At 41.5% G+C, this 26,612-nt stretch overlaps 2 protein-coding genes across 2 annotated transcripts in view; both read left to right on the forward strand.

The window, feature by feature from the left end:
• Window positions 1-12,277, forward strand: part of top2a (DNA topoisomerase II alpha) — a 31,713-nt gene extending 19,436 nt beyond the window's left edge. The window contains exons 22-35 of the mRNA XM_034193913.1: window positions 1,218-1,352; window positions 1,449-1,649; window positions 1,985-2,180; window positions 3,007-3,098; window positions 3,199-3,345; window positions 3,425-3,508; window positions 4,667-4,867; window positions 4,985-5,105; window positions 5,746-5,916; window positions 6,121-6,289; window positions 6,390-6,445; window positions 6,530-6,646; window positions 6,787-7,088; window positions 12,137-12,277. Coding sequence (XP_034049804.1) covers window positions 1,218-1,352; window positions 1,449-1,649; window positions 1,985-2,180; window positions 3,007-3,098; window positions 3,199-3,345; window positions 3,425-3,508; window positions 4,667-4,867; window positions 4,985-5,105; window positions 5,746-5,916; window positions 6,121-6,289; window positions 6,390-6,445; window positions 6,530-6,646; window positions 6,787-7,088; window positions 12,137-12,277 — 2,133 coding nt within the window. The remainder of the gene's footprint in view (window positions 1-1,217; window positions 1,353-1,448; window positions 1,650-1,984; window positions 2,181-3,006; window positions 3,099-3,198; window positions 3,346-3,424; window positions 3,509-4,666; window positions 4,868-4,984; window positions 5,106-5,745; window positions 5,917-6,120; window positions 6,290-6,389; window positions 6,446-6,529; window positions 6,647-6,786; window positions 7,089-12,136) is intronic.
• Window positions 12,278-14,071: 1,794 nt separating this feature from the next.
• LOC117530613 (gap junction delta-3 protein-like) lies at window positions 14,072-14,908 on the forward strand. The gene has a single exon (XM_034193498.1). The coding sequence runs from the start codon at window positions 14,072-14,074 to the stop codon at window positions 14,906-14,908; it is 837 nt and encodes a 278-aa protein (XP_034049389.1).
• The last annotated feature ends 11,704 nt before the right edge of the window (window positions 14,909-26,612 follow it).

A 26,612-nucleotide genomic window follows, 5' to 3' on the forward strand; every position in this document is an offset into this window, starting at 1 on the left:
ACCCGATGTCCCGCGGCGCGCCCTCAGCCGCTGTGGGCTGTCTTTAATCCGGTTGTAATGCTCCTTAATCTGTGTGATGGCCATTGAATCTTCACCGAAAGCCATCTGAATTTTCCGAATGGTTTCCACATGGCTGTCACAGTTTCTGGAAAAAAAAAATTTCATGCAGCAAAGCGGCAGTCGCTCAGCCATTTTCCTGACAATGAAAATCCGACGAGGAGGCTGGACCACTCCTCCCACAAGGCGTGCTCACAGGCGAATGACGCAACCGACAGGCGTGAAAAAACTCATGCATGCGCATGAAGGTTCAAGCTTGGCTGATGCAAGCGCACGATTCAAATCCATATAGTTTTTGCAAAAAATAAAAAGGTCGGAAACTTTTCTAACAGACCTCGTATATTTTGCCTGTCAAAATAAGCTAACTCCAGGTTAAAAATACTTATTGTTTTATATTGAGTAGATTTCATACATTACTACGTTCAGATGAATCATTTATACATTTACGTGCCCATCAAAATAAGCGAACTTCGTCAAGTAATTTTTTCAGTGCACACGTGCAATTACACTAGGGCCCTCATCTCAACGATGCACCTCATCTCGACAGAACACCGGTCATTAAATGAGGCACACATCCCGGTTCAGGATTGACCGTAGATGTTCGGTGTCCCCTGTCCATCCGATCGCAGTGTATTTCCATTAAAAAAAAAAAAAACCTGAGCAGTCTAGACGTGCAGGGGTACAAATTAAAGTTCAGCCTGACACTCAGCAATTTCAGGGAAGTGGGATCGGAGTCATTTCCCAGATTAAAAGTCCGACTGTTTTTTCAAACCGTATTCAGACTGGGACCTGAAGCCTGGCGTGCACCTGTTAAATCAGACACAAACGGCTGTGTTTTGACACATTTCTGCCTTCAGTCCTTCGTCTCCAGTCATGTAACAGTTTTTACAATGCGATTACAAATGAATCACAAAAGTAATTTTGATAGCACTTGTACCTGGATGTGTTGCTTTATGTGGTTAAATGATTTTTAAAAAAATGCTGAAAACATTAGATTCATTCAGTATTTCAGCGCAGTTGGAACCAAAATGGTGCCATGTTCTGAGTTGACGCCACTCTCTCTAATCAAGGCACTCTAGTGAGAAGGGGACATTATTATTATCTTCTACCTTGAAGATGATGCTAAAGGCACAATAAAAACACTTTGTTTAATCACACAGCTTCCAAGCTTCAAAGGCTTCAAGGGGACAATTGAACAGGTGTTGGCAAACCAGTACATCAACAGTGGAGAAGTGGCCATTATCGATTCCACCACCATTGAGATCTCTGAATTGCCTATCAAAACATGGACACAGGTTAGGTGTCAAAGCTACTTTTTTTTTTTCTTTTTCTTTTTCTCTAAATATCTAAGCAGTATTTCTGTTTGCACTACACCTCCTCCTCCTGTGTAGACCTACAAGGAGAATGTGCTTGAGCCAATGCTGAACGGCACAGAGAAGGTCCCTTCTCTCATCACAGATTACAAGGAATACCACACCGACACAACTGTGCGCTTCCTGGTCAAGATGACTCCAGAGAAGCTGAGAGAGGCTGAGGCTGCTGGACTCCATAAAGTCTTCAAACTTCAGAATCCCCTCACGTGCAACTCTATGGTAATGGCCACCACATCAACACACACACACTCATCTGCTATGTTTCTAGTACTGAAGAGAAATCAAGTCTTGTTTTCAGCGTTCCTGTTGTCAAGTCATTTTTAAGCTCTTGTGTGTTTCTTTTTTAACATCTTCCCTGGCAGTGAGGGTGTTTTTTCCTTTTGGTTTGATTACCTTCAAGTTTTTGTTTCTATCATTTGTGATGTATTTAATCTCTAAGTCTAATTAAGGTGTTGAAATGGTGTATTTTTCAAACTGGTTGAAGATGCGTTTTTGTAGTTGGCATTCTCATGATGTTATTTTTTTCTAAGTTCTGTTTGGTTTCCCCTCCCTAGGTTCTTTTTGACCATGTGGGCAGCTTGAAGAAGTATGAGTTGGTGGAGGACATTCTGAAGGACTTCTTTGAGTTGAGGATGAAGTACTATGTGCTGAGAAAGGACTGGCTGACTGGCATGTTGGGGGCAGAGAGTTGCAAGCTCACCAACCAGGCCCGTTTCATTCTGGAGAAAATCCAGGGCACCCTAGTCATTGGTTAGTAATGTTTTATGGCTACCTGGTGGACTAATTATTAAAGGTGTACACCAGTGTTTCCTAATCATTGTCCTCGGGTCCCAAACCCCTGCACATTTTCTGTTTGTCCTTCAACGAATCAGAGCAGATCAACTTTGTCATGTCTTGAGAACCATCCCTGGTTCTCAAGATGAGGTACCTAAGTGGCTCTACTCTACTCTTTTCTACTCTTCTATTTTACTCTTCCTTTTTAGATATTTAGATATACCTTAGTATACTAGCATAGTTCCACCTTAGAATTGGAGTATAATATATAAGATATACCTTACTGAATTCTCATGTGTTCAGCTAATCAACAGCTGACCAAGCATTGGAACTGAGGGAATGGGGCACTTTCAAGAAGGTCTACCACATTTCTTCATCTCCATATTGCAGACGTACACATATATAGGACACACAGCTGTTGGGACTCCTGAATGGCATGCTGGGAAACTGAGTTTCCCAGGGTATTACGGTATGCTGTTGCTGTGTTTTTAATCCATGTGGCTCAAAATCCTAAACTGTCCAGGCAAGGTGAAATTTGGTCATATTGGTTATAGAAAATTAATTGTTTGAATACTAAGAAACATTATCATGGTGCTGGGAAAATCAAAGTTTTTTTTTAACTTAAATGGTAAAACGGAACTACACTTTTTAAGTACTAATTGCTTAACATTGCTAATTTGTGCCCTTCCTTTAGCATGACATATCAGGGTCTCAGATACTTGTTGTTTGTTTGGTTTTTTTTTGTTGTTGTTGTTGTTTTTTGTGCTGGTAAACACAATATATGATATCTGTCTGACTGTAGAGAACAAGCCAAAGAAGGAACTGATCAGCATGCTGCAGGAGATGGGCTATGATTCTGATCCAGTGAAAGCTTGGAAACAAGCTCAAGAAAAGGTGCGACACACTGATTTCAAACAGCTGTCGGCTGCATAAATGAGCCAGAATCTGTTTGCGCGTCACCAAATAACCTTGTGTTTTGTGTCGACACGCTCAGAATGAGGAAGAAGATGAGGATGAAGTGGAGGAAGGCAAGGAGAAAGAGGACCAGGATGGGCCAGACTACAACTACCTGCTGAGCATGCCCATGTGGTTTTTGACCAAAGAGAAGAAAGAAGAGCTGTGCAAACAGAGGGATGCTAAGGTGTGACGTTCAGTCTTTGCGGTCATCTTAAATTTTAATTTTGAAGTTGAATGAGATTAATCCCGTCATTGTTGTCTAGCTGACAGAACTGAACACCCTCAAGGAGAAGGTTCCATCGGACCTGTGGAGGGAAGACCTTGTTGCTTTTACAGAGGAGCTGGAGGTAACGGTTTCTTTAGTATGTCAACTTGAGTATGTGTGGAGTTTTATTTCATGCTACTCATCGATCATCTTTTGCTACATCCTTCATAATGCTGTGTGAACTGAAGTTATGTTTAACAGTCTTTGGCAGCATAAGATGGTAGGAATGCCCGTGTATGTGGTTGAGATACATTCAGGGCACAGTATTCATGAAAATGCATTACGTATGTGTCAGTGGGATAATGTTAGTTCTGTTTCTTTAACAGAACTAACATTATCCCACTTAGTAACGTGCCCACTCGTAGTGTCCTGACTGTCAGTGATCAGCATTTTAAACAGTGGGTTGATTTCAGTGGGGGCACCTTGTCATTGTGAACAGAACTGTCAAGTTACTATTGAGAGCTTTTTGGGTTCAACATTTTTAAGCAACACCAAATTGCAACATAAGTCACCCCAAGGTGTGAAACACAAGCAAGACCTTACCCACTTTAGTAGAACCTTACCCACCCCATGAGCAAGCACACTGGCACCAGCCGTAAAGAACAACTCCTTCAAGTCTTTTTTTATCGTTATTATTATTATTATTATTATAGGAAGAATCCTTAAGCAGACCAGACTTGGTGGAGTGACCATCTGTTTTGGTGATACTAATAAAATATAAAATGAAACAAAAGCAAAAGTTAGATTTTTATGAATGTGTGACCATAGGACCTTTGTGGCCCGGGGTGGTGGTGGGGTTGAACCCCACACTACTTGAACCAAAGACCAGCACTCTACCAGGTCAGCCAAATGGGAATTCCCCATTAGTCAAGCTAGCATGCACATCTTTTCAATCCGGACTTCACCTTGCTACAAAAGCTTTGATGGAACAGATTTATGAGGTGGTGGACAATGTGTTCACATTCAGATCCAGCCAACACTCTTAAACTTAGCCAAAATTTTGTTTCCAGGCATCTAAGGTTTTGTGTTTGGGTGCACGTTCAACCCCGGCTAAATATTAAGACACACTTTGTCATTTTACATGTCAATTTGAGCTTTTCTGCAGTAGTCTAGCTAACAATCACATTGCTAATTTCCCAGAAGTAGGAACTGTATATCGAGCAAAGAAGACTATAGATAAAAAGATAAATGGTTAAATTTAAAATGACATGTTCAGCCATCACTTTGTTTTTGTGCACAGTGTGTGGAGGCAAAAGAAAAGGAAAACGCAGCCATGCCAGTTGCAAAGGGGAAAAGAAAAGGGGTAAAGGTGAAGCAGGAGACTCTGCCCACACCGCAAGGTCTCCGTGTCATCCCGCGCATAACCAGCGCTATGAAGGCTGAAGCTAACCGCAAGGCCGATCTGAAGAAAGGCGAAGGCAGGAGAGGCAGAAAGGTCAAGGTATGCTTCCAGATGAATATTGCTCTCATTACGACTGCTGCTGAGTTTGTAGAGTAATTAGAATGCTTGCTGCACTGTCTTGAGCAGAGTGTTACAATAATGAAATGTGAATCTCAGAGTGAAGAAGTTGTGGTGAAGATAAGCTTTGAAGGAGACGAAGAGAATATAGAGCCAAAGGAGGAGATGGGGCTAGCTGCACGAGTCGACAAGAAAACTAAATCGCAGTCCAAGGACAAAGGTGAGGACAAAATCTAAGGTGGACCCTTCAGTGCACACACTGTAATGATGTTTCTTTGCTTTTTATCCCCCGCTGGCCAAAGGGCTGAAGGTGTATTATGTCATGGTGAGGTCCGTCCATCTGTCCCAAAAGTGTTCTAAAATCAACTTCTCTCACACTTTTAGGAGGAATTTTGTGAAATTTGGTACAAGTCCTTGTATAGGTTGGTAATACGCATATTATAATATCATTCAAGTTAGACAGATTTTACCAAAGTTATGGCCCTTGATTAACAAATCTAAACTGTCAGTTTCATGCTTTGGTGCTTGCATTCTGAAATCAACTTCTCTCATACGTTTAGATGGAATTTCACATACCTTGGTACAAATCCTTGTTATAGGTTAATAATGTGCATATTGTAATATTGTACAAGACTGACACATTTTGACAGAGTTATGGCTCTTGATGAACAAACCTAGACACTGCTGGTTTCAACTCTTCACATATTTAGGATGAACTTCTTGAAAATTGGTACAAGTCTTTGAAATGTTATCAGAATGTAGCAAGCACTTGTACCATAGCAGCACTTGCCAGCTGGGGATCTTGTGCTCTGAGAGCACTCTTGGTGATGCTGGAAAGCTGAAGCTCATCTGTTCTGCAGCTGCATCAAAATCAAAGACGGGCAAGCAGACCACACTCCAGTTCAAGCCTGTCACAAAGAAACCCAAGAAGAACCTGTGGTTGGGCGATGAGTCCGGCCATCTGTCAGATGAGAATGTGGAGATGGAGGAAGTGGTTGTCCCCAGGGAGAAGGTTGAACGTAAAACAAAAGGTGAAGCTGCTTCATAGCTTTGATGCTTGGTACTGACTCGCGCTGTAATTGCTGTTTTATGTTAAAACAATTTTGACAGCTATTGTGAGCCAGTTAAAATTGTTTCTCTTCTACGTTTCATATACCTTACGTTTGCTTGGATCACATTGTGCCAGTGAAAGTTTTTTTTATTTTTTTTTTTATTTCTTCCCTCTTTCAATAAAGCTACGGTGAAATACAGTTTGTCTGATAGCGAAGATGAGTTTGACGACTGGACGAAAAAGAGCACCTCAAAAACAAAAGGTGATATCAGTGATGATGATGCCAGTTTCAACCCTGAGTGCTCCAGCGATGTAGACTCTCCAGCTCCACCTCCTAAAGCTAAAGGGCCCACGTGAGTCTGAGCGCGACGACGCAGTAGACACCGCCTAAAGTGAAAGTCACTGACAAATATTTATTTGTTTTTTAACTTTGCGTTAAACTGAATTCCGCAGGAAGAAAGTGCCAAAGGCCAAAACGTCAGTGAGACAAACTGGAAGCAAGTCGAGCTGTAAGTGTGTCGCATGACGTGCTCGATTGTGGATTTGGAAGTGTGTTTGATGTTTGGTTGTCTGCTCTGCGTGGAACTTTGCAGCTCAGTCAGATGATCAGGCGCCGACGTCCAAACCTCCGGTTCAGCGTAAACCAAAAGAGGCAGCGCTCAAGAAAGCTACCACTGCCAAGAAGACTGCCCCCAAGAAGAAGGCCGCAGGTATTCAGAGAAGTGTGAGGTGTAATCAGATGACACAGCAGTCGCAAAATAGTACCTTTATTTCTCACGGACTGACTGGAGGGGGGTCAGCATCTGGATCAGTGTGTCTTACTTTCTTCCACTGAAAATGTCTCCTCCAGATGCGAAGCAGCCCTCCATCATGGACTCTTTGTCCAAATCTAAACCCTCGCTTACAACTACCAGCAAGAAAATTCCTTCGTTTGACTCCAGCGACTCGGATGTTGAAGCTGAAGCTCCAGCAGCAAAGGTGAAACCACCTCCCAAGCAGAAACAAGCCGCAGTCAGCGATGAAGTTGAAGCTCCAGCAGCAAAAGTGAAACCAGCTCTCAAGCGGAAACAAGTCGCAGTCAGCGACGACTCTGACAGCAGCTCAGATGACCTCATGTCCCGCCTCAAAGTCAGAAAGCCCACCGTCAGCAAGGTTTGTGAAACTGAACTACGGGTTTAGCTGTTGACCAGTGCAGGAATACAAAAGCTAACAATTTATTGCATTTAATTGTAAATGTGTTCAGGATTTAAGTTTAGTTTATTAGACTCTTTGGAATTAAATCAATTTTATTTATATAGCGCCAAATCACAACAAACAATTGCCCCAAGGCGCTTTATATTGTAAGTCAAAAGCCATACAATAATTACAGAAAAACCCCAACGGTCAAAACGACCCCCTGTGAGCAAGCACTTGGCGACAGTGGGAAGGAAAATCTCCCTTTTAACAGGAAGAAACTTCCAGCAGAACCAGGCTCAGGGAGGGGCACTCTTCTGCTGGGACTGGTTGGGGCTGAGGGAGAGAACCAGGAAAAAGACATGCTGTGGAAGACAGCAGAGATCAATCACTAATGATTAAATGCAGAGTGGTGCATACAGAGCAAAAAGAGAAAGAAACACTCAGTGCATCATGGGAACCCCCCAGCAGTCTAAGTCTATAGCAGCATAACTAAGGGATGGTTCAGGGTCACCTGATCCAGCCCTAACTATAAGCTTTAGCAAAATGGAAAGTTTTAAGCCTAATCTTAAAAGTAGAGAGGGTGTCTGTCTCCCTGATCCGAATTAGGAGCTGGTTCCAGAGGAGAGGAGCCTGAAAGCTGAAGGCTCTGCCTCCCATTCTACTCTTAAAAACCCTAGGAACTACAGGTAAGCCTGCAGTCTGTGAGGTCCCTAAGATAAGATGGGACCTGAATATTCAAAACCTTATAAGTAAGAAGAATTTTAAATTCTATTCTAGAATTAACAGGAAGCCAATGAAGAGAGGCCAATATGGGTGAGATATGCTCTCTCCTTCTAGTCCCCGTCAGTACTCTAGCTGCAGCATTTTGAATTAACTGAAGGCTTTTCAGAGAACTTTTAGGACAACCTGATAATAATGAATTACAATAGTCCAGCCTAGAGGAAATAAATGCATGAATTAGTTTTTCAGCATCACTCTGAGACAAGACCTTTCTAATTTTAGAGATATTGCGCAAATGCAAAAAAAGTAGTCCTACATATTTGCTTAATATGCGCATTGAAGGACATATCCTGATCAAAAATGACTCCAAGATTTCTCATAGTATTGCTAGAGTTCAGGGTAATGCCATCCAGCGTAAGGATCTGGTTAGACACCATGTTTCTAAGATTTGTGGGGCCAAGTACAATAACTTCAGTTTTATCTGAATTTAAAAGCAGGAAATTAGACGTCATCCATGTCTTTATGTCTGTAAGACATTCCTGCAGTTTAACTAATTGGTGTGTGTCCTCTGGCTTCATGGATAGATAAAGCTGGGTATCATCTGCGTAACAATGAAAATTTAAGCAATGCTGTCTAATAATACTGCCTAAGGGAAGCATGTATAAAGTGAATAAAATTGGTCCTAGCACAGAACCTTGTGGAACTCCATAATTAACCTTAGTCTGTGAAGAAGATTCCCTGTTTATATGAACAAATTGTAATCTATTAGATAAATATGATTCAAACCACCGCAGCACAGAGCCTTTAATACCTATGGCATGCTCTAATCTCTGTAATGAAATTTTATGGTCAACAGTATCAAAAGCAGCACTGAGGTCTAACAGGACAAGCACAGAGATGAGTCCACTGTCTGAGGCCATAAGATCATTTGTAACCTTCACTAATGCTGTTTCTGTACTATGATTAATTCTAAAACCTGACTGAACCTCTTCAAATAGACCATTCCTCTGCAGATGATCAGTTAGCTGTTTTACAACTACCCTTTCAAGAATTTTTGAGAGAAAAGGAAGGTTGGAGATTGGCCTATAATTAGCTAAGATAGCTGGGTCAAGTGATGGCTTTTTAAGGAATGGTTTAATTACTGCCACCTTAAAAGCCTGTGGTACATAGCCAACTAATAAAGATAGATTGATCATATTTAAGATCGAAGCATTAATTAATGGTAGGGCTTCCTTGAGCAGTCTGGTAGGAATGGGGTCTAATAGACATGTTGATGGTTTGGAGGAAGTAACTAATGAAAATAACTCAGACAGAGCAATCAGAGAGAAAGAGTCTAACGAAATACCAGCATTACTGAAAGCAGCCAAAGATAACGATGTGTCTTTGGGATGGTTATGAGTAATTTTTCTCTAATAGTTAAAATTTTATTAGCAAAGAAAGTCATGAAGTCATTACTAGTTAAAGGAATACTCAGCTCAATAGAGCTCTGACTCTTTGTCAGCCTGGCTACAGTGCTGAAAAGAAACCTGGGGTTGTTCTTATTTTCTTCAATTAGTGATGAGTAGTAAGATGTCCTAGCTTTACGGAGGGCTTTTTTATAGAGCAACAGACTCTTTTTCCAGGCTAAGTGAAGATCTTCTAAATTAGTGAGACGCCATTTCCTCTCCAACTTATGGGTTATCTGCTTTAAGCTGCGAGTTTGTGAGTTATACCACAGAGTCAGGCACTTCTGATTTAAGGCTCTCTTTTTCAGAGGAGCTACAGCATCCAAAGTTGTGCTCAATGAGGATGTAAAACTATTGACGAGATAATCTATCTCACTCAGAGTTTAGGTAGCTACTCTGCACTGTGTTGGTATATGGCATTGGAGAACATAACAAAGAAGGAATCATATCCTTAAACCTAGTTACAGCGCTTTCCAAAAGACTTCTACTGTAATGAAACTTATTCCCCACTGCTGGGTAGTCCATTAAAGTAAATGTAAATGTTATTAAGAAATGATCAGACAGAAGGCGGTTTTCAGGGAATACTGTTAAGTCTTCAATTTCCATACCATAAGTCAGAACAAGATCTAAAGTATGGTTAAAGTGGTGGGTGGACTCATTTACATTTTGAGTGAAGCCAGTTGAGTCTAATAATAGATTAAATGCAGTGTTGAGGCTGTCATTCTCAGCATCTATGTGGATGTTAAAATCGCCCACTATAATTATCTTATCTGAGCTAAGCACTAAGTCAGACAAAAGGTCTGAAAATTCACAGAGAAACTCAGTAACGACCAGGTGGACTATAGATAACAACAAATAAAACTGGTTTTTGGGACTTCCAATTTGGATGGACAAGACTAAGAGTCAAGCTTTCAAATGAATTAAAGCTCTGTCTGGGTTTTTGATTAATTAATAAGCTGGAGTGGAAGATTGCTGCTAATCCTCCCCCTCGACCTGTGCTATGAGCATTCTGACAGTTAGTGTGACTCGGTGGTGTTGACTCATTTAAACTAACATATTTATCCTGCTGTAACCAGGTTTCTGTAAGGCAGAATAAATCAATATGTTGATCAATTATTATATCATTTACTAACAGGGACTTAAGAGAGAGACCTAATGTTTAATAGACCACATTTAACTGTTTTAGTCTGTGGTGCAGCTGAAGGTGCTATATTATTTTTTCTTTTTGAATTTTTATGCTTAAATAGATTTTTACTGGTTGTTGGTGGTCTGGGAGCAGGCACTGTCTCTACGGGGATGGGGTATTGGGGGGATGGCAGGCGGAGAGAAGCTGCAGAGAGGTGTGTAAGACTACAACTCTGCTTCCTGGTCCCAACCCTGGATAGTCACGATTTGGAGGATTTAAGAAAATTGGCCAGATTTCTAGAGATGAGAGCTGCTCCATCCAAAGTGGGATGGATGCCGTCTCTCCTAACAAGACCACGTTTTCCCCAGAAGCTTTATTGAAGCTTTATAGAAGCTCTATGAAGCCCACCTCATTTTTTGGACACCACTCAGACAGCCAGCAATTCAAGGAGAACATGCGGCTAAACATGTCACTCCTGGTCCGATTGGGGAGGGGCCCAGAGAAAACTACAGAGTCCGACATTGTTTTTGCAAAGTTACACACCGATTCCTTCAATGTCGCCTGCTCTGGCCCCCAGAAGACAATTGACTATGGTTGCTGGTGTCGCTAACTTCACATTTCTCAAAACAGAGTCACCAATAACCAGAGTTTGTTCCTCGGCAGGTGTGTCACCGAGTGGGGAAAAACGGTTAGAGATGTGAACGGGTTGGTGGTGTACAGAGGGCTTCTATTTAGGACTACGTTTCCTCCTCAGTCACCCAGCCGGCCTGCTCTCCCGGCTGCTCGGGATCTGCTGGGGGACAGCTAACGGCGGCTAAGCTACCTTGGTCCGCACCAACTACAGGGGCCTGGCTAGCTGTAGAATTTTCCACGGTGCGGAGCCGAGTCTCCAATTCGCCCAGCCTGGCCTCCAAAGCTACGAATAATCTACACTTATTACAAGTACCATTACTGCTAAAGGTTAAGAAGCACACCGTGTATCAAAAGTAAAAAAAGAAAAAGGCAACTGGCTCATACTGTTCCTCTCCTTCTTGTTACTCCTCCTTCCACTGAGTGAGGAGTTGTTCAGTCTGAGACATGTACAATGAGGAAAAGACGAGGTCACCTCCAGTTTATTGTAACAAAAATCACTGCTATCCTCTTTCAACTCACCAGATTAAAAAGAAGTATAATGGTGAGTAAAATATGGCTAATGCTGATGTATCGGATCAGTGCAAAAAGCAACTTTTGATTGTGTGACCTAGGCTTGGTGGTTAGCACTGAGCTAATCCCCTCACACCTATCCCAGATTCAAGATCACTGTTAGCATGCGACTACAGCTGCCTCAATACGTAATTGCACACAGTTACAGCTACATGCTAAGTAGCCTTAGCTACTGACATGGAGTGAATGTTTTTGTACTATCCATTCTTGTTTTACGGCAAACAGAGTACATAATTACCGTTTAGGAACACTTTGAGAACCAGTCGACCACATTGAACAGTTATGTGACGTCGCTAGCAAAAACTGCAGCTACCTTCAATTTGACCATTTTGATAGCATACTTGTTTGTATGTAATGGTTTGCCAAAGTTTAAGTCACTGCAAAAGATCCACACGTATTACGTGAATTCAGGCACTGTAGCAGAGTAATACTGCTGAAATTACAAACACATTTTGCAATTTCATGGATACAATGCTTCGTGTAATGCCCTTAATCTCCTTGTTAAAAAAATATATTTCTCCCTGATATAGAAAACTAAGAGATGGGATGAGGAGGACGACAGCTTCCAGGTTTTAGATCAGGAAGCTCCTGAAGCAGTGGCTCCACCACGGGACAAACCTTCACGTGCCAGGAAACCCATAACCTACAACTTCGATTCTGACTCGGATTAAGACTTTTGAGTTTTTAGTAGCCATTCTTGTGTCCACATTATTTTAGCTTTTTTATGAATGGCAGGTTCTTTATTATACTATATTCTGTATAGTTTTGACAAACAAAATTTTAAATGTTTTCCTCATATTTGCACTTGATCAAACTGTAGCCAGTGAAAGGCTTCAAAAATAAGATTTGACTGTGAAACTTGTTCTGTCACAGCTGATGTCAAAACGAATTTTTTCTAAATGTTTTTGTCCGTATATTTGTCTTGTATATATGTCTGTGGTTGTTCCTTTTGTACTAGTTTGTGGAATAAAGTTGTTTATGTCTACACAGTGTATCTGTGTTTCATCAAATGTTTTTGGCGTAACAGCTGGTGTGTAATGGCAGCAGATCAACATGCGGTTGCTACTTCACTCCTGAACAGGAATCAGGAAATTTTTTTGTTAAGTTGCTGTTAATGCAGTTGTGCCACTCCATGTGACACCTGGTTCATGCCAGATCTCTCTAGTGAAGCAGAGTAGGTCCTGGTTAGTACTTGTCAGGGAGACCACTTTGGGATGCCTGGAGCTGTGAGTACGTTTCTCTGTGTAGAACTGGAGTTGTCAGGAAGTGCATCTGTTGTAAAATTTGAGCCAGTCCTGCTTGCTGATCTGTGGTGACTAACTGGGCAGCGCAGAACCTACTTAGGGTTGGATAATATCTGCTAATGCCTTATTTTATGTGTTATCAAGTGTTTGTGTTATTTGTTGGGAGTTTATGAGAAATATACGAGTTAAGTTTAACTTTTATCATATGTGCAAGTTCCAGATACAGGGAGTCCTCCCCCTGTTGGTGAGAGCTAGTAACAGAAACGTGAGACTAAACCACACCCACTGTCATGTCCACATGGTATAAAAAGTATGACTCATTTTAGGGGCCTTTTACAAGATGGACACTGAGGGTCCCAGGTCTGGTTTCTAACGTGACCTTTAATAAACTCAAAATGAGAAATATAATAATTTGGTTCTTGCTAAGGGGCAGTAAATTACATAAAGAGACGGGAGAAATGACAGCGTCAATCCAGCAATTAGTTACTTGCAGTTTTGGTACTATAACAGTGTCATTAAGACTAACAGCCTGAAGTGCAGTTGTTAGTTTTTTTTTTAAGCAGTCAACCAGGTACTGATATTGTGGTGCACATTACGTGTTCTCAAATCCATGTGTTAGACAAAACTGGTCTTGTTGCATAAAAATGACCTTCCTGCCATTAAGGAAGTGCTTTGAAATGCTCAAGAGTTTGGCCCCATATTGAAAAACATGTTGGACAGATTAGGAAACAGCAGGAATTTCCTAATCTGGATACCGCCGACAGTCATAAACCTTCGCCTAAAGAAGCACATAGCATTTGAGGAGACAGAGAAGAACAAGATCTTTGGAGCACTGAGGAATTTCTTGAAATAGACCCTTAAATAAGGTATATATACTGTACGATGCCTTTGCCTGAGTTTACATTGTCATTATTGCCCAGGCTAGGTGGCATTTAACTCACCTTGAATCTAGACTTACTGTTTTATTCCATGTATGTTACACTTCAACTACAGGTGGTGTAATTAAGTTTCGTTTTTAGTTGCAGGTCGATGGCTTTTGGCAGTAGAATGGAATCAGCACTTATGACCAACCTTTGCTCTTCTATCTTGTTGATTATGAGACTTAAGGTGACCAACGAGAAGTATTTTAGTTTCTTTTTCTAACCAGATACAAGAGTTGATCTGAGACTAGACTGGTGTACTTGAGAACCAAGAAGACACTTCCAACACACTGTTGCCATCATGGGTGAGTGGGGCTTCCTCGGTGGGCTCTTCGATAGTCTCAGCGCTCACTCGCCGCTGCTTGGTCGCTTTTGGATCTTACTCATGCTGGTTTTTAGGATAGTTATCTTGGGAACTGTGGCCAGTGACTTGTTTGAGGATGAGCAAGAGGAGTTTACTTGTAATACCCTCCAACCGGGTTGTAAACAGGTGTGTTACGACATGGCGTTTCCCATTTCCCAGTACAGGTTTTGGGTGTTTCATATTGTCCTCATTGCTACACCTGCACTGCTCTTCCTCATGTACGCCATGCATCACCACAACAAGAGGGAAAGCAGCTCCAAGTTTAGGCAGGAGAACTGTGAAGTTCTTCAGTTGAGGAGGTTCTATATCATTAATGTTGCTTTCCGTATCGTGTCAGAAATCGGCTGCCTTGTGGGACAGTGGTATTTGTACGGCTTCAAGGTGGAAGCCCAGTTCCCTTGTAGCCGCTTTCCTTGCCCATACACGGTGGACTGCTTCACTTCACGCCCCATGGAAAAAACTGTCTTTCTCTGTTTCTACTTCGTTGTGGGCATGGTTTCTGCCATTTCCAGCATCGTCGAGCTTTGCTACAGCTCCAAGAAGTGGTTTTGCACAAGACCGGAGTATTCTTCCCCAAAGCATTCATGCCTCTGCCAGAACCTCCACAACAAAGAGCAGGACGAGACTGAGGAGAAACCACGAGAAAGGACTCGATCTGAGAATTTGAACAGCAGCACAAAACTAAAGGGTGGATCATCGAGGAGTAGCAGGAGCAGCAAAGTCTCCAGCTTTGGCCGCAAACCAAGAACCAGCAAGGGGACCCTCATGGTGTGAAATAATTCTGAAGAACATTATGTTAACGATATCTTTGTTTTATATTAGAATATTTATAACTGACCGTGATGAAAATATTGTGGAAATGACTGGATTTCTCGCTCTGAAATCTGCTATTTATGACACTGTTTCATTTGAGTCTTTACGGGCCGTACTGAAGAAATCACTAACCACAGTTCATGCTAGCGTCTAGTGACACACCACCATGCTAACGCTAAAGAGGGCTCGCGGTTTGGTGGCCTGTCAGTTATAAAACATAATTTCTGGTACAATTATCCAATAATTTCTGCAAAAGTTTCATCACTGAATTGATAATGTCGTCAGAACTGCTTCATGTTCATGTTTGTGAATGAAAAAGAAGCATCAAATCAGGAAGTGAGCAAACATTGCTGTTCGATAAGCTCAAGGAAACGGGAACTTAAGTGCTCTGATAAATAATTACAGACTAAATTAGGAAAATGTCTGATGTTGATTGGTACAATTAGCACAGACTGAAAATCTAGCATGAAAAAATTTAGAATAACATTGTGTTATTTGTACCAAGCTAATGACTAATTTTGACGGACAGAGCTGAAAATTATGTATGTTTGGGTTTTTTTGTTTTGTTTTTCATTGAAGTGTCCCTTTGATATGTGCAGTCAGAGAGTACATTCCTCCACTCTGTCCAGAAGAGGGTGAGCTCTTTGTGATGCCATAAAGTGAGAATTCCATAGGGTCATCCTAAAGCAAAAATTGAAGGCATTTTAAAAAGTGGATAAACGGTTGAAGATGTATGTATGTTATATTCTGTCGTGGCTGTAAGGAGCACACAGAAGTCTTCGGCCCAACTGGTTGTCTATTCTTAATTATGCTGACATGCCAATTGGGGGCACAATTTTGCTATATTACAAACAGAACCAATGAGCGATAATTTGTAATTTTATGAGTTATGTTTTTATTTTTGTAATTACACACAGAATATAGGAATCAACTTGAATCAGTCACTATGCCAAATTTTGTTGAAACATTGCAGTTAGAATGACAAGAAAAAGACCCCCCCCCCCCCCCCCCAACAAAACAAGCAAACAGAATTTGACTGAAATTATTAACTTTGTGGAAGTAACCCATGCCCTTGAAGCACTTTAGTTGCTATTTTGCCATCATGCGATTGTTGACTTGACCTATAAATCTTCACTCACAAATATGACAAAATCCCTTATTTTAATGCACAAATATGCAATAATAGTGAATGCACTCAGACCTAATGTCATGAAATCATGCTTGAATAACATTTCTTTGAATACAGAACATGAATTTTATGGTTTGTTTTATCTGTCCAGAATGTATTTTTATTTATGCAGCAGCTGTAGAGTTTCATGTTTTTTTTTAATGTGCAAACAAAATGTCATCAGTTAATCTAATATATAGCAAACTGCAGTTGAAGCTGCATCAAATCCAAAAAAAAAAGACGTACTGTAAATATTGTGCAAACTGCACTTGTGGGAATTTGTTTAAAATGTGATAAATAATTCTAAACATGAGAATATAATGAAATTTTGAAAGGCGACATTCTCTTTTTTCAATAAGTTAAAAATTCATGTGCAAGATTTATTAATATATATAAAATGAATGAAATGAAGCATGCATGTGCAGACATTCACTGCTGTTGTGCACAAAATGCCATTTGAACCAATTTTGAGTTTTTACTGCAAAATCTGATCTGCAGTTTAGAGGACAAGCTCTAATCATCCTGCACGGTGCATTTTTCTACCAGTAGGTGGCAGCAGTGCAACAACAAGGCTTGAATGATTAATCTGTCATCAGTGAAATGATTTCATTTGAGGCCTCATGATTCCACTCACACTATCACAGGGGCAGACTTGTTCTTGACATAGTGCTAATGACGCGTCTCTTCTTTAGGATCACTTCAAACCGAAAACCTTTTAATACTTCATTAAGTGATTATTTGTTTTTAATGCTGCAGACAGACAGACAGAAAATACACACACACACACACAGTGGCGCTCGTCTGAGCACAGAGGGATCCAAAGTCTCTGCAAAGAAGCTTATTTTTGACTCTTGCATTACTCCCCGCTGTTCCCTGGATGCATCATAAATGCAGATTTGCAAAGCACCGCTGAGTCTTTGATGTGCACACAACAGAACTGGAGATGTGTTTTATATAAGCAGTCGGTCACACGTTGCAGAGGGGAGGAACACTCGGAGAAGACTACTGTCAAAACTTTTCCCGTTTGCTTTTGTCTCCCTGCATTTTCACCTTTTCATGTCTGTCTCATCAAACTCCTCAGTCGACCTCTCCGAGTGTCTTTTTTGAATCAGGAGGCCTCGATGTTGGAGCCTGTATCTGAAAATGTAGGTCATCTGTTTTCATCGACTCCCTTCACTCCAGCATGGAGGAGGAGGAGGAGGAGGAGGAGATGGGAGTGCAAACATCTTTCCTTTAGACTTTTTCCACTTTGAAGGAGACACTTCAGGGAGTCCCTCTGCTCCACCTGTGTCCCCTCTAAGGGGACTCTCTGCATACTGCATATGAATTTTCTTGCCACATCTCCACATCCTTCCAAAACATGGGACACTCCTTCATACCATGTTTGCATTTCAAAACCAGAAGTCATTACACAGTTTGCTGCACCTGCATTTTTGCTTCACGTGCAGCAAGAGTCTCCTCCGAGCTCCTTGTCTAACGTGAATCGCTGTGCATACGAGTATGTAATTAGTAAACCTCACTCCCCAACACCTCAAAAGGATTCTGCAGTCACAAGGACAGAGCGCTGGGTTTCAGCCTTCTGTTTAGAGAGTCTGCCACCTATGTCAAGGATCGTGAGTTTGCATCCCGAGGGGAGCGAAATGGTGGAGTCAAAGCAACACAATGCAGAGTGCAGCTGCTACAATGGTGTCGTGACCCGGATGGGAGTGAGCTTAAGGGGGTGAGTGTAACAGAGGCCAGCAGGCGTTGCTGTGCATATGTAGTTAGTAGACCTCACTCCCCAACAGCTCTAAAGGATTCTCTGGTCACAAGGCCAGAGACCTTGGTTTTAGCCTTCTGGTTAAAGAGTCCGCCTCCCATGCCAAGGATCGTGAGTTTGAATCCCGAGGGGAGTGAATGAACGGAGCCAGAACAACACATTGCAGAGTGCAGCCGCCACACTTAGTCCTCTCCTGTGATCGCTTGCTTTTATTGATATATGTTAATTATTACCATATTTTCTGGGATATAGGTCACAGTTTTCTAGTTTTGGAGGTCCTGCAAATTACATAATGAAAAATCATATGCTTGTTATTAATAACGCATTTATATTGGGCTTTCCCAGGAATCAAAGCACTGAACAAAGTAAACTCCAATAATAAAACAATAAATGCCAGTAATAAAAATACAACACAACAATGCACAAAAATCCCAAATTAAAGAGCTGATGAAAATCAAATGGGAACACATTTTTATTGTAGTAATTGCAATACTGTGGGCCAACAATCTATGTTCAACTGCATCAAATAACATCCAACATGTGTTCCATCGCACATTTATTAGTCCATCTCACTTATTTTTGAAATTTAAACGTCCTTTTTTGGCACACACCACAATCTGAGAGCTTCCTGCAGAAATCCCCTGTTCAGTGCTCCATCTGATGTTTTCTGTTGTTCGATCTGCTTCAAATAACATTGAATATGTTATAATATGTGATGATGTAAGGCATTTTTATTACATTTTTATGGTGAAACCAAAGGCAAATTTCCACATTGTGGACAATAAAGTTTTTGTATCGTATCATATCGCATATGTTGCACATCATGTGTTTATTTGTCCATCTTGTTTACTTTTTGGAATCTAAAAGTTCTTATGGTAAGTAACAGTGCACACTGTGGTGTGCACATTTGGTGTTTCGCAGTTGTGAATCTTGCGCTGTCTCATGGTGTGTGACTCACGCGAGAGATCAGTTTCCGCAGAGTTCCAGTCCAGGGCACATTGTAAACAAACATTGTGAAGTATAGACAACTAGACAACATCGGGGCACGGCAGAAGTCCATCACAGGTGCTACACCTCCTCTAGATAACCCTCTCAACTTGAGGGAATGTGTCATTATCATAATCGCTGGATCAACGCCATCCACACCCTTGTTAATCAGAACTCTGTTAGAACTCTGCTGGCACCGTGATGCATTCTGGGAAGCTCAGGGGGCCACCAGGGGCATTATGGGAAATGTTAAAGTACCAAATGTGCTGAGTTCCTGTCTGTTGTTAAGCTCTCCCTCAGGGAATCCCTGTGTTAAAAACTGAGTTCCACATACAGAAAAAAAGTGTTACTTTTACTCCAGCAAGACTAATAGTCCGGTGTGACTTATACTCTGTAAAATAGAGAAACTGATAAGATTTTTATCTTCATCAAGGAGTTCAATGATCATCAGTTTTTGTATGTTTGTTCACTGGATTACACCAACAGCTGATTTACACAAAACAATGCAATGAAATAATCTTCTCAACACAATGAAACCATTAAATGTCAAACTTTATGTCCATCCTCCTGTCCATCAGTGTCTTTCTGTCCATGCAATGATGTAAGCACATAATCCTGGGAATGCGTTCAAGGATGTTCATCATTTTGATGATGTATCATAACATGTACCAGAGATTCAGATATTCACTGGCATTTGAATATTCTCATATTTGACCAAGAAAAATGTATGCCAACCTTGGCGTCCTCTGAGGTCCCACCAAGAGGGTCGCAAAATGAACTTAAGTCCAAGTACCTTGAGTCTGTGAAGAGTCAGTGTTGAGTCATCACTTGGTGAAAACATGTACGGAGCTCATTTCTACAGCTTTCACACCTTGGTGATGGGAGCTAAAAATAAGCACTGTGGCACTGCTGAATGTTTGTTTCAAAATGAACTTAAGTCCAAGTACCCTGAGTCTGTGAAGAGTCGATGTTGAGTAATCACTTGGTGAAAACATGTAAGGAGCTCATTTCTACAGCTTTCACACCTTGGTGATGGGAGCTAAAAATAAGCATTGTGGAGCTGCTGAATGTTTGTTTCAAAATGAACTTAAGTCCAAGTACCTTGAGTCTGTGAATAGTCGGTGTTGAGTAATCACTTGGTGAAAACATGTAAGGACCTCATTTCTACAGCTTTCACACCTTGGTGATGGGAGCTAAAAATAAGCATTGTGGAGCTGCTGAATGTTTGTTTCAAAATGAACTTAAGTCTAAGTACCTTGAGTCTGTGAAGAGTCGGTGTTGAGTAATCACTTGGTGAAAACATGTATGGAGCTCATTTCTACAGCTTTCACACCTTGGTGATGGGAGCTACAAATAAGCATTGTGGAGCTGCTGAATGTTTGTTTTTCTGGATAAAAACTGCATGTGCGTATTGTCAGGCCCGGTTACATAACCGTGACCTTTACGACCCTTTGCAGAGCTGACGATACTCTGTGCTCTCAGCGTGTCCTCACTGACCTCTGCCCTGTCACTCAGTTTCACACAGAACCCACTGGACAAGGACAGCTTCTGTCCACCCTCAGAGTCGGCGAAGCGCGGCTCTAAGTGCGCATCATCACTGAAGACCTTGAATCAGTGCACGTCGCACTTCATCTCATCTCATCCATCTCATCTTACTGCCTCTCTTTCTTCATCCAGTTCACATTCTCGTCATCCCTCGCTTAGTTTCTCCAGGAAACGCTGTGACACTGCAGCGGTCATATCGCCAGGGTTCCGTCTCCCTGATGCACCGACTTTGTCTGATGAGGACGGCGCTTAATAATCTCTGATCCTGTTTTCTAACTTTTAGTCTTGTTTGATGGCCTTTGTTACGAATGACAGATGACAGATTAGTCTCCGATTCCTAATCACATACTGGGATCACTTCGATCGCAGTAATTGAACTTTGATCCTGATCATTGATCATAATCAGTGGACTTTAGGCCCTATCTTGGAATGTTAATTTTTTTTTTTTTGGTTTAAATTTACTCCTGAATCCAAAGACACACGTAATTTTAATTTGTTTGTCCTCAGCCCATTCCCTATGCCACCACTAAGTTTCAGTAAAATCTGTTTTGTTTATCTATTTATTTGCTTGTTTTAATGATATTCTTAAGACTAAAATAAATAAACACATGCAGTGAAATCAGACCCTCCTTGACAATGTATTACTACTACTATTAATCATAATAATAATAAGCTTTATTTACATAGCGCATGTTTAAATTGTTTTACAAAGTGGTTTTGAGAGGTAAGCAATATAAAAATGAAAACGTTTATAAACAAATGAAAAGCTAAAAAAAATTGTGTACGAATGAATCTTCAAAATGCCTTTAAATTGGTCTGCATAATTATATATTGTTTGTTCGTTATCACTGTAAATAAATTTTTCATCCTCTCTTACCTTCACTTTCTGTGGAGTACCTCAAGGCTCAATCATAGGTCCCGTGTTGTTTTTGATTTTAAATGTGGAATATAAATGTGCATGCGTGTTTACTATTTAAAATGTTCACTAATTCATATCTCCAAGTAAACTCTCCAAATTATATCCAGGTTCTGACTCATCCTGTGTAAGGTGTGGCTATGGCCCGGCAAGTCTTAGTCATATGTTTTGGTTGTGTCCTAAACTTCAGAATTTCTGGCAAGAACTATTTGGAACATTCTCCTCTCTATGTAATAAGCCTATCGGTCTGAATTGCATGATGGCTCTGTTTGGGGTTGCTCCACCGAATGTAACTGTGACAGCCCAGCAGACTAGTGCGATTGCTTTTATAACTTTACTCGCAAGACGCCTGATTCTGCTCAATTGGAAAAAAAGCAGCTCCGCCCTCTCACAAACTCCTGCTGGAAGATGTTATGTCTCATTTAAAACTGGAGCATTTAAGGCACACCATGAACGGCTCTCTCCAAACTTATAATAAAATGTTTGTTTCTACTGTTCTCTTGTTCTTGTATGCTGTTTAAATTTTGAAACAATAAAAATAATTTAATAATAATAATAAAATGTTCACTAATTAAGCTATAGATACTAATCTGTAAAACATGGAGGGTTGTTTATCTTTTTCCTTCAGGTGTTCGTGTGAGACTGATATTCCTCAATGACCACAGATGACTGATGGGATAGACTGAAGGCTCTCAGGATGGATGAAAGTAAACCTGGGAGGTTGAATGAATATTGGCACTCTGCCCTGGTTCCTGTCAAACCTCCATCGGTGCTCACTTGTTTCACGTGTCCTTGTCAGTCCTCATGGGAGATTACAGCGTGCGTGCACTGGAGTGTGGACGCTGTGTGGCCTTGTGGGTTCAGACCTGTTTGTGTGGAGACCCGTCCACAGCGGCGTGCTCAGCAGTCCTGCTCGGCTGCACACTAACGCGATGTGACAGAGTAGAAATACCAGCACCGACCCAGCTCTCCCCATCACACACACCTTTTCTTCCTGCACCCACACCCCATTGGCTGTCTGCTTCCGTCACTCCGGGATCTTCTGCTCAGAGACAGAACCATAAGGTGTCTTGATCTTTCTGCATGTGCCTGCTCACCAGCACACTGTTTACTGATGTGCATCAGCGAGTGACATGCTCTTGAACGGTAACCACATTATGCCCTATTCCATTATACCACGTTTTCTAGTGAGACTCCCCCACATCACAGCAGGGGTCAAGTCATTTGACATTTGTGGTTGTCGCTCTTTGAACTACCTCAGCGTAGTGCCGCTGAGTTCACACAGATGACACTTAACTGGCACACGATCTTTGTTTTAGCGCTGCAACTTTTTGAAGAAGTCGATAGGAAACACAGGTGGATGGGCACATAACTGAGGAAATGTTGAAGGAGAAACCAGATGGATGCCCTCAGAATTGGAGAGTGTGACAGAAGGAAAGCTTTCACTTTAATATAAATTCTTCTTCAATAAATGATAAGCTATATTTCAGTATATCAAGATATCTATATACATATACATATCTGATCTGATCTGTTCCGGCAATCTGCTGGAGCCACTCTTCCAATTTGGGGGTTACAGCTATTTGTGCTCCTATTACCACTGGGACCACTGTGGACTTTTTCTTCCATATGTGCTCCACTTGCTCCTTCAGCCCTTGGTTCTTCTTGATTTTGAGAATTTTTGAGAATTGGAGACTCTACTAGTAGAGACTCCAATTCTACCAAGCCATTCATTGTCATGACAAGATGATATCTAGACATAGAATGACAGCAATACCTTACTGTGGAAATTAGAAAAATATCTGTCATATCAACTTCACATTAGAACCACACATGCTGACGTGATCACAGTAAGAAAGTAAGAATTTGTAATCTCTACTAGAGATCGGATTCTGCCAGTAGATTCTCCGATTGGAGGATTCTACTAGTAGAGACTCTGATCGCAGTGTCTACTGGTAGAATCTCCAATTCTACCAAATCGCAGACTGTACTTTGACACACACACACACACACACACACACACACACACACACACACACACACACACACACACACACACACACACACACACACACACACACACACACACACACACACACACATATATAGATTATATATAGATATATATAGATATATATATCAATTTCAATTTATTTCAATTTATTTTCATTTATATAGCGCCAAATCACAACAGAGTTGCCTCAAAGCACTTCACACAGGTAAGGTCTAACCTTACTAACCCCCAGCGCAACAGTGGTAAGGAAAAACTCCCTCTGAGGAAGAAACCTCAAGCAGACCAGACTCAAAGGGGTGACCCTCTGCTTGGGCCATGCTACAAACATAAATTACAGAACAATTCATGGACGAATATACAAGAAATGCTACACAAACACAACTCCCTTTTCTGGATGGAGCTGCACCTTAAACAGAGAGAAAAAACAGAATCAGGCATCAGAAAGACAAAAAATACTGTATAATTTGCCAGCATTAAACAACAAGAAAAACAGAAATACTAAGGTGATCGCCAGCCACTAGCCCTAAACTTCACTAAAAGACCCAGAATTTAGATAAAGCTGAGGCCGCAGCCCGCTCCAATTACTAATAAATGAATTAAAAGAATAAAAAGCGTAAAACAAAACTGTACCAGTATGCTAGCCATATGAAAGGGAAAATAAGTGCATCTTAAGTCTGGACTTGAAAATCTCCACAGAATCTGACTGTTTTATTGAAGCAGGGAGATCATTCCACAGAACAGGAGCACGATAAGAGAAAACTCTGTGACCCGCAGACTTCTTATTCACCTTAGGGACACAAAGTAGTCCTGCACCCTGAGAACGTAAAGCCTGGGCCGGTACATAAGGTTTAATTAGGTCAGCTAGGTAGGGAGGTGCCAGTCCGTGAACAATTTTATAGGTTAGTAGCAGAGCCTTAAAATTTGATCTCACTGGGACAGGAAGCCAGTGAAGAGACGCCAAAATGGGTGTAATGTGGTTGTACTTTCTGCTTTGTGTCAAAAGTATGGCTGCAGCATATATATATATATATATATATATATATATATATATATATATATATATATATATATATATATATATATATATATATATATATATATATATATGAGGTCTATTAGAAAAGAAACCCACCTTTTTATTTTTTAAAAAACTATATGGATTTGAATCATGTGCGATTACGTCAGACAAGTTTGAACCCTCATGCGCATGCATGAGTTTTTTCACACCTGTCGGTTGCGTCATTCGCCTGTGGGCAGGCTTTGAGTGAGCACTGGTCCTCCCCCTCGTTGGAATTCCTTTGTCTGTCTCCTCCTGAGAGACTGACGCTTTGCTTGATCAAAGTTTTTGCTGAAACTGTAAGGCACATCCAAGTGGACGCCATTCAAGAAATTCAGACGGTTTTCGGTGAAAATTTTAACGGCTGATGAGAGATTATGGAGTGTTACTGTCGCTTTAAGGACTGCCCAAGGAGCCGGACGGTGCGCCGCGCCCCGAGCCGCCGTCCTCAGCCTGTTTCGAGCTGAAAACTTCCAAATTTAAGCCTCTGTTGACCTAGGACGTCGTGAGATAACAGAGAAGTTTCAGAAGCGGTCGGGATCAGCAGTTTATCCAGACATTCCACTGTTAAAGGAGATTTTGTAATGAAAGACGTGCGGACGGATTCGCGCGTCGGGATCCAGCCGCTCATCGCGCGGCGCCACAGAAAAACACCTCCGTGTTGATAACCATTCGTAAGATTCAGGCGGTTTTCGATGGCTTTCAGTCGAGTGAGTATCCGAGAAATTGTTTAACAGCTGGGCATGTTCAAACTTGTCCTGTAATGCTTCCAACGGAGGTGTTTTGCTGTGGCGCCGCGCCATGAGCAGCTGGGTGCAGACGCGTGAATCCGTCCGCACATCTTTCATTACAAAATCTCCTTTAACAGTGGAATGTCCGGATAAACTGCTGATCCCGACCTCTTCTGAAACTTCTCTGTTATCTCATGACGTCTTGGGTCAACAGAGGCTTAAATTTGGAAGTTTTCAGCTCGAAACAGGCTGACGACGGTGGCTCGGGGCGCGGCGTGCCGTCCGGCTCCGTGGGCAGTCCTTAAAGCGACAGTAACACTCCATAATCTCTCATAAGCCATTAAAATTTTCACCGAAAACCCTCTGAATTTCTCGAATGGTGTCCACTTGGATGTGCCTTAAAGTTTCAGAAAAAACTTTGATCAAGCAAAACGCCAGTCTCTCAGGAAGCAGTCAGACAAAGGAATTCCGACGAGGGGGGTGGACCAGTGCTCACTCAAAGCCTGCCCACAGGCGAATGACGCAACCGACAGGCATGAAAAAACTCACGCATGCGCACGAGGGTTCAAGCTTGTCTGATGCAATCACACGTGATTCAAATCCATATAGTTTTTGAAAAAATAAAAAGGTTGGTTTCTTTTCTAATAGACCTCGTATATATATATATATATATATATATATATATATATATATATATATATATTACCCAGATGAAGTGACTTATCTTTGTATATCATTAATTAGTGAGGCTGGAGTTCATAAAATGACCCCAAATTCCTGCTTTGACATTTTATCGACAGCTTGTCACTAACTGGGTGAGGCACAGGAGGCAATATTTGCCTGGTTTGATATTTAAAATTGGCAGTTTTGTGTCATTTTCAGTCCCTGGAGGTGTTCAACTTGGATCTTGTCCAGTCCTTTGGGGTGGTGGACTTGATGCTTTGGTGGACAGACTTTCATCCTTCCTCTCTTCCAGTCCAGTGGGCTTGAAACAGGCCTCGGCGGCTCCTGAGGGTTTCTTTTCCACCCAACTCCTTTCTACCGCTATTAACCAATTAGCGAAGGGGAATCGCTTAACTGGACTTATAAACAACTGAGGGCGAGCTGTGGGAAATTGGAGTAAATGGGGAGAAATAGGAGTCACAGAGGAGTGCTGCTGAAAAGAGAAAATATTGTAGTGTCCCTGTCACACTTTCTTCTGCTCGGTTGCGTCTGATTCATCCACTGTGCGTTCCACTCGAATGTGCGTTGCTGAGCACACAGACCTGTGATTGATGTTTATGAGCTTGTGTCAATTTTCTTGTGTGAATTTAGCGTCAGTGGATGATGGATGCACTCAATATCACCGGTTATTTATCTCATGTATTCTCTGCAACCGCTCCGATGAGGGAATGCCTGGTTCGCTGCCACCGGTAGGTGTCGCTGTTGTCCAGCTTGTCGTCAGCTGAAACGCCTGACTGCACCGAGGAGGAAGAATTCGCTTCCGCA

The sequence above is a fragment of the Thalassophryne amazonica genome, chromosome 18 (genome assembly GCF_902500255.1).
Source record: "Thalassophryne amazonica chromosome 18, fThaAma1.1, whole genome shotgun sequence".
Lineage (NCBI taxonomy): Eukaryota > Metazoa > Chordata > Actinopteri > Batrachoidiformes > Batrachoididae > Thalassophryne > Thalassophryne amazonica.

Bases quoted from the DNA above. Each gene is read 5' to 3' on its own strand.
- LOC117530613 (XM_034193498.1), top strand. From the start codon at position 14,072: ATGGGTGAGTGGGGCTTCCTCGGTGGGCTCTTCGATAGTCTCAGCGCT.